This window comes from Hydra viridissima, unplaced genomic scaffold (assembly GCF_058129835.1).
Source record: "Hydra viridissima isolate aposymbiotic clone 2 unplaced genomic scaffold, HvirCarnegie_v1 scaffold_5, whole genome shotgun sequence".
NCBI classification, from domain to species: Eukaryota; Metazoa; Cnidaria; class Hydrozoa; order Anthoathecata; family Hydridae; genus Hydra; species Hydra viridissima.
The window spans coordinates 19,577,172-19,592,125 of NW_028324304.1; the positions used below are offsets into that span (position 1 = coordinate 19,577,172).

General features: G+C 29.9%; 2 protein-coding genes across 5 annotated transcripts in view; both read left to right on the forward strand.

Annotated features, from left to right (window-relative positions):
- The window catches only part of LOC145189032 (uncharacterized), a 43,694-nt gene extending 38,276 nt beyond the window's left edge, over window positions 1–5,418 (forward strand). Inside the window, exons 1-2 of one of the 2 annotated variants that reach the window (XM_090088698.1) lie at window positions 4,216–4,330; window positions 4,534–5,418. In XM_090088698.1, coding sequence (XP_089944824.1) covers window positions 4,561–5,286 — 726 coding nt within the window. In that variant the 5' untranslated portion in view covers window positions 4,216–4,330; window positions 4,534–4,560 and the 3' untranslated portion in view covers window positions 5,287–5,418. Of the gene's footprint in view, window positions 1–4,215; window positions 4,331–4,533 lie in introns of those variants that run through there. The other variant, XM_090088697.1, reaches the window with a different exon arrangement.
- The window catches only part of LOC145188719 (pre-mRNA-processing factor 6-like), a 104,378-nt gene that overhangs the window by 38,279 nt on the left and 51,145 nt on the right, over window positions 1–14,954 (forward strand). Inside the window, exons 2-22 of one of the 3 annotated variants that reach the window (XM_090088678.1) lie at window positions 5,699–5,827; window positions 5,980–6,124; window positions 8,508–8,626; window positions 8,879–8,957; window positions 9,045–9,139; window positions 9,523–9,604; window positions 9,808–9,921; window positions 10,001–10,160; window positions 10,376–10,503; window positions 10,606–10,732; window positions 10,819–10,937; window positions 11,925–12,087; window positions 12,245–12,353; window positions 12,456–12,525; window positions 12,624–12,745; window positions 12,878–12,971; window positions 13,061–13,182; window positions 13,406–13,448; window positions 13,539–13,589; window positions 13,809–13,859; window positions 14,016–14,090. The exons of 1 other annotated variant lie outside the window; for it this stretch is intronic. In XM_090088678.1, the coding sequence (XP_089944804.1) occupies window positions 5,754–5,827; window positions 5,980–6,124; window positions 8,508–8,626; window positions 8,879–8,957; window positions 9,045–9,139; window positions 9,523–9,604; window positions 9,808–9,921; window positions 10,001–10,160; window positions 10,376–10,503; window positions 10,606–10,732; window positions 10,819–10,937; window positions 11,925–12,087; window positions 12,245–12,353; window positions 12,456–12,525; window positions 12,624–12,745; window positions 12,878–12,971; window positions 13,061–13,182; window positions 13,406–13,448; window positions 13,539–13,589; window positions 13,809–13,859; window positions 14,016–14,090 (2,142 nt within the window). In that variant the 5' untranslated portion in view covers window positions 5,699–5,753. The remainder of the gene's footprint in view (window positions 1–5,698; window positions 5,828–5,979; window positions 6,125–8,507; window positions 8,627–8,878; window positions 8,958–9,044; window positions 9,140–9,522; window positions 9,605–9,807; window positions 9,922–10,000; window positions 10,161–10,375; window positions 10,504–10,605; window positions 10,733–10,818; window positions 10,938–11,924; window positions 12,088–12,244; window positions 12,354–12,455; window positions 12,526–12,623; window positions 12,746–12,877; window positions 12,972–13,060; window positions 13,183–13,405; window positions 13,449–13,538; window positions 13,590–13,808; window positions 13,860–14,015; window positions 14,091–14,954) is intronic. One more of the 3 variants, XM_090088679.1, reaches the window with a different exon arrangement.

Here is a 14,954-nt window from a genome sequence, read left to right on the forward strand (position 1 = left end):
AAGTAATAGCTACTTTTTTATCTGCTGAGAGAGCTCTGAAGTTAGGCGAAAAACGGTCAGGAGATAAATAAGGGCTTAACTCTGAAACCAAATTCATGAAAAAAAACCGTGAAAGCCTAAAATTTGTTTTCCATACATCAATGGGAGCTACACCAGTTATTATATTATGCCACTATAAATCAGTTCTGGCAGTTTTAAACCAGCAACTACGATTTTTTCTTTTAAGGCGCTTCTCTCTTGCTTGTTTCATCTTTTGAAGTGAATGTGATCGTTTTCGTAAAAGAATAATATTTAAAAAATTGTCAAATTTAAATTTGTGAAGCTTATATAATACAATTAGGCTTTTAAGAAGCATCATTTGTGTTATAATGCCAGTTAAACATATTGTTAAAATGCAATGTGTTTTTTTGTCGCTAGCCGCCATCTTTAAAGTTATTATTTTACCGATAAAGAGACCAGCCCTGCTAGAAAAAGCCAGGCTGACCTCGATATCATTTTTTATTTTTTTGGCAAAAAATTCATATAAACGCAATTTTAAAACTGGCTCGTTTTCCGGGCAAGCTCGGCAAACGGGCTAGCCCTTGTCCATATAAACAGGCCCTTAATTCCCTTGGCATTCACACATATCTTTTTACACATGCAGTTATTTACAAGTAACGCTATAGTGACATCTTTTACGCACACAATTACTCACAAGTAACGCTATAATGATATATCTTTTACGCACACAATTATTCTTAAGTAACGCTATAATTACAATCGCATTCTTTATTTGTTTCGTCACTCAAACATGGTTGGCTGTCGCAGATAAGCGATTTTTTGAAGAAAACATCCGCTACGGTCATATTAATACCGTGATTGTAGCACAGTTGATTCTCTACCTCCATATTTTTACATTACTGCAGCAGCATCGTGAGTAGACGCAATTATGTAGGTCAAATCAAACCCAAGTTCTGCCAATTTTTCCTTCACTAAATCTTCGGTTGTGAAAGCATCAAAGGATCCATCAAATTTAACGAGACCCAATCTTTAAGTGACGTAATTGTGAAGAGTTACATTTATACACCATATAATAATGACGTCAGTCCAATTATCAAGTGTTATGCTCAATTTTTTACCAAATTTTTTCAAAAAACTTTCGTCACCACTGCTCCTTTTTTTATTTTTTTTTTATTTACTTTTTTTTTAATCTCGTGGAACAAAATTGTTAGTTTTGCGACTGTGGTTTGACTTTTTTGCATGAGGAAGCCACGTTTTTAAATAAACTTAGTATTGTATCGGATTTCGTAATCTTTCTTAAAGACATTTTTCGTATTTTTGATAATTATGCTATAGATGTTTCTTATGTGGGTAATCAGAGGAGATCTTGAACATTTACATTTTATGAGATAATTGCACAAGGTATATTTTGCTTCAATAATCGCATGATTTTGCGATATACTTCCAGACAGCAGAGCTTTGTTTTGACATGTTGTTTTTTGGTACTTGACTTTAATTGGTTATATATAAAGGAAATAAAAATAAATGTACCACGAATAAAATTACATTATCATATATATTCACATTTGCATATATAGATCGTATTTCATCTGGTGGAAGATCACGTTGGTCAATGATGTTTCCAAAATTTTTATTGCAAAAAATTTCTTTGCGCTAAGCTTTTTCACTTTGTTTTCGCCATTTTTACTTAATTTTCCAGCTGAACTCGATCGAAGCTTGCAGAATTTCGCAGCTCCTAACATTAATAAGTAGCGCTCATACAAATATACAAATAACTCAGCTTCTCGAACATCACGTTTAATGTTATATATGCATTTTATTGCTCTTTCTTTCAATGGTGTTGTTTTGACTTTAAAGCCAGTTGCTTAGTGGTAAAAAAATTGTCGCTAGTCACATTTCTATTTGTAAGGTAATATGGCTTACATAATTTTTAAACAACTCCCCGAGATTCGTTGCTCGTTCGTTACCCTCTTCCCAAAGTATGAAATCCCGCCTAGAGGATAACCATTTTTGGGGGTCATTAAACCGAAATATCTTCATTCCGTATTTTTTCGACTCTGACGGCATATATTGTTTGACCAGACATTTTCCATCATACCCGATCAATTGTTCATCTTATCCGACCAAAAGTTCGTCTACGGTGGTATTATAACCGGACCTGTAATACTTTTTGAGATTTGTATTTATTATTTCATGCCTATTTATTATTTCATTCTAATACATGCCAATTTATTTGTTGCTCCTCTTTTGGACCGAGTAAATTTGCCGTTGAACCTCATGAAACGAAGCATCGTATGGAACGTTTTTTTGACATACAGGCCCGAAAAATTGGGGACTCGTGTTTCAAACTCCGCAAACAATTAACATTAAGGTTTCGAAATTTCAAATGTCCAGCAGTAAACGATAAACCAATAAATGTATTGATTTCAGTATCATCTTCGGGCTTCCAAGATGACTTGAATCTCTTTTCAGTGTTTACTCTTCCAACTTCCATACACTTAGTGATAACTAAAATGGCATCCTCAGAAAATATTAATTAAAATAATTTCATTGGAATTTCAATTGACAAACCTCCAGGGAATAACACTTTACTTACTAAACCCTCTAATTATGTTGTGAGCCGATCTCTTTCCAGAGAGTTGAGGAAAATAATACCAAATATTTCAGTCTTTAGTTACAGAATGTGCTTTACTGATACTATTCGTATTAGAACACTCATCATCGTTGGTTTCATCTTCACTATTCGTTGGTTTCATCTTCACGCTATCACTATGATAAGAGCAAACACCAATATGGTTAGAATTTTAAACGGTTTCTCCATCAGAAATATTAAATTCTGTAATAAGACATTTCAGCAATTCACTCATTTCTTTATCGTTTAAAATCCTAATTGCCTTTTTTTTTTAATGAAAATAACACGCGTGCGAACTGCATGAACGTCAAGTTCACACTTATCTTATGCGAGCGCCGCTGGGGCGTCCTGGAGAATGTGATAGACTTTTATAATAAATTTTAACTTACTTAACGTGGTAAAAATAAACATATAAGTATATATTTTTTTAAATTCTGACTGAAAACATGATATTGAAGAAGCACTCAGAAAAAAGATAAATTATATTTAAAACAAAGCATCGAAATTAACGACTAAAATACCCAAAGCGCCTGAGGGGTGCCAAGGATACGTCAACGGTTAAATGATCAAAATATAGATTACCTCTGGCTGGTTTTTAAGATGAAATTGAGTAGAACTTTGTACATTAATATGAGTTAGGTCAGATTAATTACATTAATCATTAATTACATTAATCTGACTTGAACTCTACAAAGTTCTACTCAATTCAAAAGTTTACTTCTGTGCAAAGTATTAAAGGTTTAGAAATTTTATTGGAAAAGTAATAGAAATTTTTTGAAAATACTTGATGGCTATGAATTTCTCGGACGTCGCTAAATGTTTCTAACGAGTTTCGAAAATCATGTCTATATAAAAACTTAAAAGCCAATTCAAAAGAAACAATTTTTTTAGCCATTGGTAATTCAATACCTTAGTGCGGTGCAGAACAAAAGTTTTGTCTTTATCTGTTTCAAGACGTACCTTACGTAACAGGTATGTTTCAACCATCTTACGCGAAACGATTGTCTCCTATAAGATGCTTCTTAAGCTATTGGTAGAACACGATGAGATTCAGCACCCTTAAATCGTTAATTACTCAAAAATTATTAATAGATTTCTGTAGTTTTTCTTTACATAATGAAGCTAACTAAAATATTTATTTCAATTTTTTTTACGTTTTTAATCGGACGCTTAGATAGAAACTCAATATTTTTGTGAGTACTTGTCATCATTTCTTGGATCATTTCTTGGATCTTGCTTTGAGTTTTTTTTTTTTTTAGTTTTTTTTTTTTTTTTATATTTTCTTGCAAGATCACTCTGTGACATGGATTTGCCCAAATCATTGCTTTTTTCCACTTCCTACTTTTCTTCTAATAAACTGAGTCTTTATATAGCTGTAAAACAAAGTCAACTGAAGATTGAGGAAAACAGGTCAATTTTGAAATTTTAGCTTATGACTTTAACGGGTTTTGAAGGCAAATTTCCCTAACTTTTCCTCAATTTGATATTTGTTTACTCATTTAGCATGATAACAATGACAACCAATGCTTAACACCAAAGTATAGTCAAACAACAATACATTAGCTTACTTTTTTTAAAAAGAAATTAGGAAAATCTGTTATGTAGTTTATGAGTAATTAACATTTGCAAGGTACTGAAACTCAAAAATTTCTTCATGTTCAACTGATAAAAAGTGTTGACAGTAGTAATTTTAAAGAGGTTAGCACCTACTTGAAACTAATTTTTTTAAAAACTTAAAAAATGAATTTTATTTGTTGTTTTTAGCAACTGTATCATGCTCTTATCTATTGTAATAAATAAATTCAAGAGCATTAATGAATGGTCACATTTACTTTACATAATAGTACTTTCATGCATATATAAAACCGCTAAGTTAATAATTATTTGTTTCTAAATGTTAGTATAGAGTGAAAAACTTTGTTGGAAAAATGTCTAAAGGCTGTAATGCAGTATTTGCAAATCTTTTGAGCTACATTGGAGCATACTGTTTTTTCCTTGGTGTATTTTTTGTTGAAATGCCAACTCTTCATTATCCTGTAATTGGAAATTTGTTTCCAGTAAATGTTACACATCATATTAGTTTAAACTATCGATATGTAATGCTAGCATTTTGGTGCTTTCATTTTCTAAGGCGAATAATTGAAGTTCTGTTTGTTCATATTTATAATCGTAAAATGTCTGTTTTGGAAACTATTGGTGGGCCAATGTACTACTGGTTTTTTGCTATTTTTAACTCTTGGGGAATTCATAAAGAGTCATACCAACCTGGACCTTTCGTTTCAATTGTGCTAGGAATATTGTTCTTTGCAATTGGTGAGATTGGAAATTGCTGGTGTCATTATCAATTAAGAAAATTTCGATTACACAAATCTGATGATGCACTTTTAGTTTCTAATGAAAAAGGAAGAGTTATACCTTATGGTGGCATGTTTGAAGTTGTAACTAGTCCACATTATTTTTTTGAGATAATCACATGGTTTGGGTTCTTTTTGATGACTGGGACTTTATGGGCAATCCTGTTTTTATTGTGTACAATTATTACTCTAGTCATTTATTCAAAAAAAAAACACGAAGCTTATCAGCAACAGTTTGATGGAGTAGAAGGAAGACAATTGTATCCTAAACGAAAAATTTTAATACCATTCATTTTTTAACTTTCTTTAATTTCAACTTTTAAAACAGTGTATATATATGCTTTTATATATGTTTTTTAGATATGTAATTTTTATAATAATAAAGTTTAATATTTGAAATATTATATCAAATTTTTATATATTTTATGTTTATGTAACATGATATTATGCTTTTTTGTGTTATCATATTTTAGTATAGAATTATTTTATGTAAACTTAATAACATGGTTTCTAAATATCTTTTTTGGACAGATAAATAAACCATTGTTTATTTCAACTTAAAGATTTGTTATTAGGTTCTCACTAAAAAAGATTTAAATCTAAAATATTGCTAACTTTGGTGTTAGTATTTATAAAATAATAACGTAATAAAGATTTTCTATTTTGAATATACATTTTTTCTTTTAGTTTCAATTATTTTTACTATCTTTAGTTTAGAAGCTCTAAATACTATTTAACAAATAAAAATTGGTTAACAGTTTTGAGAAATGGAGATTCAGCGTAAAAAGAATTTTATTGGAAAGCCATCTCCTTTGGGATATGTAGCTGGACTTGGAAGAGGGTTAAATATAGTTTTTTTTTTCTTTTGTTTTCTTTCTGCATTTTGTTGTATTTTTTATTTTTTTATATTTTAATTTTTGTCATTTTGTTGACTGCTAATATATTCCTTACACTCTTATATTTGCTTAATGATTTATTTAAAAATGACTTTAGAGCATCTGGATTCACAACACGATCAGATATTGGCCCTGCTCGTGACTCAACTGATATGCCAGATGAAAATGCAACTCCAGCTGTAACAAAAAAAAAAGCAGATGATGATGAGGCAGAAGACCTTAATGAATCCAACTATGATGAGGTTTTATTTTTAAGCTCTTTATGATCTGTTTGATAATACACAAAGTACATATTCTGTATGGGAAGTACCACAAAATTTATTTTCTTCACAAACATTTCTTGTTCAGTAGGCTTTTTAAGCTTCACATCAAACTTTTTCTCCTCATTTTTATGATAATCGCAACAATAAATTATAGTGTAATTTAATAATAATGTTAAATTATTTTGCATTTCCGATGTTTATTTAAATTGTTTTATTGAAATAATTTAAAAGATTTCTTTTTTCTTGACAAATTCAGCTAACACATCATTCAACCCCAATGTTTCTAATAATTTTAGTTTGAGGTGCTAATTTACTTAAATAGCTGTGGAGTGTTTTAATAGTTGCATGTTCTGTACACTTTTAAGGGTTAGAACATCCTCAATCAACCTTAAAGTTTGCTGTGGGAATAGGGAGAAAGGATTGATGTAAATGATTACCACCATACTGGTTTTATTGTATTTAAAATCTGATTGCATATTAGTAAGATTGAATAAAAAAAAAAACTGTTATTTTTTAATATTTAGCCACCATTCTCTTTCTTTCTTTTCTCCCACTTTCATATTTCCTTTTCATATTTAAACAAATTATATTAAACACCAAAACATTACAGTTGTTTCAACATAGTATTGTAGCCAATCTGGAGACTTTTTCTTGGCAAAGTGATTTGTGCTCTTTTAAGTCCAAAAGACAAATTTCTCAATGAATTGTGAAAAAAATGTGATTTTGATATTGGAGAGCTTAATGAAACTCTTAATTTAAATTAAGTTTTTTACTCCAGCAAAAAAATTTTTTAGATTATTTCATAGTCTTTGAGCAAACTAAACAAGTATATTATATAGTAACAAAAAGCAAGTTTTCTTATCTTTTCACTACAGCTCTTTATTACCACTGCTGTTTAACATTAACTAATGTTTAATGTAGCAAAAATATATAAGGTAGTTAACTTTGTATTCAAATTTTTCAGACTGCCTTAAGATCTCATGTATTTTTAAAAAGAATGGCTTGTCCCAAGTTTGTTCACTGTGCCTATGTGTTTGGGGGGGAGGGGGAAGAGGGAAAGGTTGGTGGTGTGACTTAGGAAAACAAAAATGATTTAAAGGAAGCCATCTTCATATCTTTGAACACAAATTGATCCCTGTGAAATGTTCTGGTGCTAAAATTGGCTTTACGAATTAAAATATGACATCTACTTTTTTATACCAAATTTTCTTTATATCATTTCCAACAATCACTTTTATATTGCTGCTTGACTTTTACACAACTCACTACATACCCATACATCATTTCAGTATTAATTCACTGATTAATTGAATTTGTTTTCTTTATAGGATTCATCAACTTTATAGGATTTGTATCTTCATAGTCTTTTCAATGCTGGTTTGTTTCTTGTTGATGCTTTATTGAAATCAGTACTAATAGTACAAAAATCATCAGAGGACACATTTTTACCTGGGACAATATTAATCTTATTAATGTTTTACATTTTTATCTTTTTCCACACTTTGAGCTTCATAAGTTGTTTCAGCAATCAAAGACAGCATTTATATTGCAGCTGTGCCAAGCAGTGCATGTTTAGTATTTTACTTAATGTTTATTTTATTTAAAAATAAGACATATGACTTAATGTACCATATACAAAAAAATAAAATAAATATATATAGGTCATAATATATAATTTACAAAAAGCTGTATTTTAATCCCAAGTCACCCCGCACTGTGAACTAAAAATTTTAGTGCTGTATATCATCAATACTGTATGGACATTTACAATTCACATATTGAAGTATGTTTGGTATGATCCGCTATTTTTTAGATGGCTCTACTAATATAAAGTTTTTTGCATTGGCTAAAACATTTATTCTAAAAAATCATATAAGTGAATGCCACAATGGAAAAAAGTAAATAATTTTTTGATTTGCATGATGATTTTCATTACCCAAAACACTAAGAAATACAATTCAGTTTACAAAAAATAGGAAGGTTATGTATTGTTGATAGTTCAGTGTTTTTCTTAAAAGTTATAAAGTTTGTCCCAAGTCCCCCATTTTATGGTAATGGACAAGTAATTGTTGCCTCCACTGCACATAACATATTTAAAACAATGTAATTAACTTTTTAAAACAACATAATCAAATAATTTAAATGAATGGTTCCCTAAAGAAAATTTTTATTTAGTTTTGAATTAGGACTTCCTAAATACAGGACCTGAAGCTATAACCCCACATAGACTATCTTTTAATCTACCACTTATCAGCACCACTTTGTAAAGAGCAATTGAAGGAGTGAGGGGTTATACCTACTGTAATGGTTAAACTTTCATGACATAAGGTGACCAAAAAGTTAACTTAATTTGCATTTTTAGTTTGCTGGTTATGGAGGAAGTTTGTTCACAAGTGGTCCTTATGAAAAAGATGATGAGGAGGCTGATGAAGTTTATGAAAGTATAGACAGGCGAATGGATGATAAACGAAAAGAAAGGAGGTGACCAACTACTTATTCTTTATCGCCTAAACAAATAAGTTAAAACTCTCAGTACTAAGATTGGCATTCAACTCTTTAAACCTCACGGTCAGTGTTTAGATGATTGTAGAAACCATGTTCTATTGACCAAATCTTAGAGTTGGTCTATAACTCTAGTAAAAATATTTAAGTTGTGTTACCATAAATAACCAGTGAGTTAATGTTCTAAATTTATTTTTTGAAAAACTTTTACAAATAATCTGCTTTTTTAAGAGAAAAGAAGTTTAAAGAGACAGTTGAGAAATATCGTCAAGAAAGACCAAAAATACAGCAGCAATTTTCAGACTTAAAGGTTTTTTTCCTTTTTTTTTATTTTTATTTTTTTTTTAATTTGGGTTTTACTTGTTTTAATAAATCTTACTGATAATTAATTTTTTAGAGAAAACTTGCGGAGGTTGATCCTGAAGAATGGGCTTCATTACCTGAGGTGGGTGATTCTCGAAATAAAAAAGTCCGAAATCCAAGACCTGAAAAGTATGTGATGATTTGATTCTTAATTTTCCTTTTTACTTTCATCATCCTCATCATTTGAAATCTCATCAAGGAATTACATGATCTGTTTTGATGAATACTAAATTTTCTCTGCATTTCTGTCAAAAATCATTCTCTGGGTCAAGATGGGTGCCATTTTATTTGCTTTGGAAATAATAGTAATTATCTTAAAATGAGATAAGTGAGTGCATACCATGCATTATAAAGCTTGGTTAATTGCATGTGGCACTTAAATTTTATGCAAGTATAGTTTTGAATAACCTTTGTGTTTGGTTACAAAATGGTGCTTCAAAAAAAATATCCTTAATTTAACTATTTTTTAGTAACAAATTTTCCACTATTAACTTTTCTGTATATTTTATTAGATTTACACCTGTTCCAGATAGTGTCCTTCGTTCAGCCTTACTGGCTGGTCAAACAGCCACAACTGTTAATCCAATGGACCAGGTAAATTTATTTTAGATAGTTCTTTCAATTTGCTTGAAAGTTTATAAATTATATTATAGATTGTGTAAAAGGGTTTTTCAGTTCCATCAAAGAATTCTTAGTTAAAAAATGAATAAAGTTATTGCAATCAGTTTTAGAAGAAAATAACTGTGTGGGAAAGTTTTGTATGCAGATCTAAAATGATAACAATATTTGAATTGTAGTTTGATGGTTTAACAACACCTTATTCTGGCCTAGCAACTCCTGCTTCTGGTGACCTTGACTTAAATAAAATTGGTGAAGCAAGAAAATCTCTTGTTGGTGTTAAACTTGACCAGGTAGGATCAGCTGTTTCCTGATAATACAAAGTTTAGTTTAAAATCTAAAAAAAAAAGTTCAATTTTTTTTTGTTTTTAGGCCTCTGATTCTGTTACTGGTCAAACTGTTGTTGATCCAAAAGGTTACTTGACTGATCTTCAAAGTTTAACACCCAGTTCAAGTGGTGATATTGGTGATATAAAAAAGGCTCGATTGTTGTTGAAATCAGTTATTACAACAAATCCAAAACATGCACCAGGTTATTTTTTCAAAGATGTATATATTCCTAAATGATGTGTTCATTCTTATGCTTGAAATACTAATGCTCTATGCATTTTATAATCACATTTGGAACAGATTATCTATGAGCCATGAATTTTTTGGTGCCATATTTGGGATTAGTTTTGTGAATCTATATTTGATAATTTCCTGTTAATATCTTGGACTTGTTTCAAAAACATTTCTTAATTTCAGGTTGGATTGCAGCTGCACGACTTGAAGAAGTTACAGGTCACACACAAAAAGCCAGAAATTTGATCATTAAAGGTACTGAAGCATGTCCAACAAGTGAAGATGTGTGGTTAGAAGCTGTTCGCTTGCAAGTAAGAAAATGACTTTCAATTGCAAAATACCAGATTTAATAATTATTTCCTCATAATCTTCTTCTCTTTTCTTCTCCTTTACAAAAATTTTTTTTTTCTTAGCCAGTTGATTTATCTAAAGCAGTTGTAGCTCAAGCTATAAAACATCTGCCCCAATCAGTACGACTTTGGATTAAAGCAGCAGATTTAGAAACAGAGGTTACAGCCCAGAAAAAAGTCTTCAGAAAAGGTTTTTTTTTCATTTGTTCTTTTATTAACAATATTTTGTTTAATTTTACGGGGAGGTAATCTCTTTTTGTTTTAATATTTTTTAAGCATTGGAGCAAATTCCCAACTCAGTCCGATTATGGAAAGCTGCTGTAGAATTAGAAGACCCATCTGATGCCCGTATATTATTAACCCGCGCAGTAGAATGCTGTCCACAAAGTGTAGAGGTAAAAACTGTTACTTTTTGTTGTTAAATTTGTTAAAATACTTTTACAGTTTTAAATCCTTTTTTTTTTTTTTTTTTTTTTTTTTTTTTTTTTTTTTTTTTTTTTTTCTTCATTTACCAGTGTCTTATAATTTATTGGCCACATAACTATGATTGCGACCAATAAAGTTTAATTTGTTGACAGTAAATGCCTTTTAATTGAAAAAATAATTTGATTATTTAACTTATTCATGATGGGCTATTGTTTGTTAACCTTGAATTTTAGTTGCCACAATTTTAAAAAGTACAATTTGAAATGAATTGTCATATTGCTGGCTTCTGCATTTGTCACATTTGTAATTGTCACATCACAACATGCATCTCAACTCTTGGGACTAAAGTGGCAGAAATAACTAATAGCTGATTTCTATCTAAATTTTGTACTTAGAAATGAGCACTAGAAATTGTTTTAAAATATTTAGTTTAGAAATATCAGAAAGTTTCAAATATCAGAAATTTTCTTTGAATTTTTGTGAAGAGTTGAATGCTTTGATGAGGTTTCTTCAATCAATAATAATATAATTCTTTGTCAATGTGAATCTGTCGATGGTCTTCTTTGTCAATTCTATTGACAATTTACAATTGGGAGCAATACCATTTTTAAGCAGCTTACCTCATAGGTGCTTGATTACAGAACCACTACCCTGAATTTATGTTCCAGCTTGTAGCTGATTATGTAGTCTTTTTTAGTAGTACCTTATTCATAGTTACAACTGTTACATAAAACATAATGTATAATTTACAACTCAATTTATATTTAAAGGAAGGCTATAACTTAGACATATGACAAGTTTGTTGGGTATTGTTGAGTCTAATGTTTAATGATGGTAGAAAATATATTTATACATTTAATTTATGCTTATAGATTTAATTTATGTTTATACATTTAGTTTATGTTTGTAATTTAGAAGGAAGCTCTGAGTTAGTTTTTAATGTGATTTTTTTTTAGCTCTGGCTGGCTTTAGCTCGCTTGGAAACATATGAAAATGCAAGGCGAGTCCTAAATAAAGCCCGTGAAAATATCCCTACAGATCGTCAAATATGGATCACTGCAGCTAAACTCGAAGAAGCCAATGGAAACACTCCACTAGTTGATAAAATCATCGAAAGAGGTGTCTTTTTTTATAGTTTTGTATAGTTTTTTTTGACAAAACAATTCACATTGATTTATGTAAATTATGCAATCATAATTTTACATTTATTGCTGAATTTTGACTTGTTACAACTAATTATTTCAGAAATATTGTAATTTTGATTTCTGCCATTAAGCTGTATCATCGCTTGCTGCAAACACAGTGGAGATCAACCGTGAGTTATGGATCATTGATGCTGAAGAAGCAGACAAGGCTGGTTCTATATACACTGCACAATCGATTATGTAAGTTTCTTAATTCCTTTGAGAGATTTTTTCAAATTTGAAAGATGGTTCCTAATGACAACAATTTTTACAATATAATTCTTTTTTGTTCTTCTTTTGCAGTAAAACTGTTATCGGTGTTGGAATAGAAGATGAAGATCGGAAGCACACATGGCTAGAAGATGCAGAATCAGCAAGTTTTTCAATATATAATTATCATTTAATTTTTATTCAGTTCGGGTTAACTGAATTTTAGTTAAGTCTGACTGAATTTTATCTTTTTTTTAAAAGTGTGCAGTGCATGGAGCATACGAATGTGCTCGTGCTATATATGCATATGCTCTAAAGACGTTTCCAAATAAAAAATCAATTTGGTTTAGAGCTGCATATTTTGAAAAGTCGCATGGTACAAGGTTTGTTTACTTTTTTTTTTTTTATACAGCTATAAAATTTTGATACTAAAAAAAGTTTTTGATTTTAATTTTTTTTACTTTTCTTTTGTTGGTTTTTTCAATAAAGATTTTTTTAAAAGAAGTTTACTTTAGAGAGTCTTTAGAAAACCTTCTTCAAAATGCTGTCAAGCATTGTCCAAAAGCTGAAGTCTTGTGGCTGATGGGTGCCAAATCAAAGTGGATGGCTGTATGCATTTTATCTTACTTTATCTCTCTCTGTTAATGTTTGCTGATTATTTTTTCAAGAAAATTTAAAGATGTAAGAAATTTTTTTAGAATGATATTCCAGCTGCTCGGTCCATTCTTGCATTAGCTTTCCAGGCAAATCCAAATAATGAAGAGATATGGTTAGCTGCAGTAAAACTTGAATCTGAGAATAATGAAGATGAAAGAGCAAGGTAAAAGCTTAGTGTTGCTTTTAACCATAGTAAACCAGCACAAATCTGATATTGTTTGCCCTGTGGTGCAATCAAAACATCAGCTTCAACATTTCATTGTTTGATCTGATTGTTTTTATTTAAACACTTAAAGTTTTATAAAGAGGAGGCAGGGGGGGCTAACAGAAAGTTGAAAATGCAAATAAAATTCTTATCAGGTTTCCTAAAAAAATTTTTTTGTTAGGCGTTTGCTTACTAAAGCAAGGATGAGTGCTCCAACTGCCAGGGTAAGCAAAATCTAGTGAAATTATATTTTGTTAAGGAAATTTTTTTTTTTGTAACTATTTGTTGTGGTTTTACAAATTTTTTTTCTTCAGGTGTATATGAAGTCTGCAAGATTAGAATGGGTTCTTGGTAACTTTGCAGAGGTTTCTCTTTTTTTGGTTTTCTTAATTTTCATCGATTTGCTTTTTTGTGTATTTTGTATTTTTAAAATTTTAAAAGGAATTTTGACCAAGAAGTTAAAAAATTTAAATGTTTCATTTTTTTCCACAAAAAAAAAAGTTTCTCTGAGATAATTTTAGTTTAGTAAATTTGGTGTTCATGTAAATTATCTTTTATATTTATTTACTAATTTATATTTACAGAGCAAAGCCTTGCTAAAAGAAAGTCTATCAAAGTATGAAGATTTTCCTAAGGTTAGAATTATATATAAAATTATAAAAGTTTCTTTATTGCGTTGTAAACTTTTAAATTTTTATTTCTATTTTTTCGTATCTTAAATCTTTTTTTTTTTTTTTTTGTCTTTGTCTTTGTATATATATATATATGTATATTTTTTTCCTTAAAATTAGTTGTGGATGATGAAAGGACAGCTTCATGAAGAAGAAAAAGACTTGTATGAAGCACAACAAGCATATAGAAATGGTGTAAGATTCAAATTTATGTATGCATATATATGTGTTTGCATATGTGTGTATATGTGTATATATATGTATGTATGTATGTATGTATGTATGTATGTATGTATGTATGTATGTATGTATGTATGTATGTATGTATGTATGTATGTATTAGGGTGGTTCAAAAATAGGTCATTGTAAAATTTCAACTAGAGTGGAAGCTTATAAGGTGCCCAGATATTGGTTTTATATATAAAATTTTTTTTTTTTTTTTTTTAGTTCATGTTCAAGGGTGGCCCACGGGCCCTAAACTTTTTAATTTTGATGATTTTTATCAATTTTTCAGAAATTTCAACGCCCGTGGGCCACCCTAAAACAATGGGGGGAAAAAAAAAAAAATCATCAGTAAACTCAGAATGAGTAATAGAAACAAATAAAAATGCACTCTTAATAAAATTTTTTATGTAAAAATTCTGAATGAACCTGAAAAATTTAGGAAAACCGAATATTTTGCTTTTTCAATCATTTTCTTTTGTAATTTCAATCATTTTCTTATGATGACATTTTTATCATTTTTTACAGTTAAACCATCAAAAGTTTTAAATATCATACCACAATATTGCATTTTATATATAAATTTGAGAAAATATTTCCTACATAAATATGTAAAACTTATCAAGATATATGACAAACGGGCGCTACTCACACTTTCTCTCCTCTTCCCCCCCCCCCCCCCTATTGATTCAGGCACTGGAGAACAGCAGTTCATTGCTATTTATGATCTTCTAGAGAATTATGGTCTCACTAACCAAGTACAATGTATCTGTTTTGATACCACTGCATCAAACACTGGAAGGCTCCAAGGTGTAAATACCAGAATGTCAGAAAAGT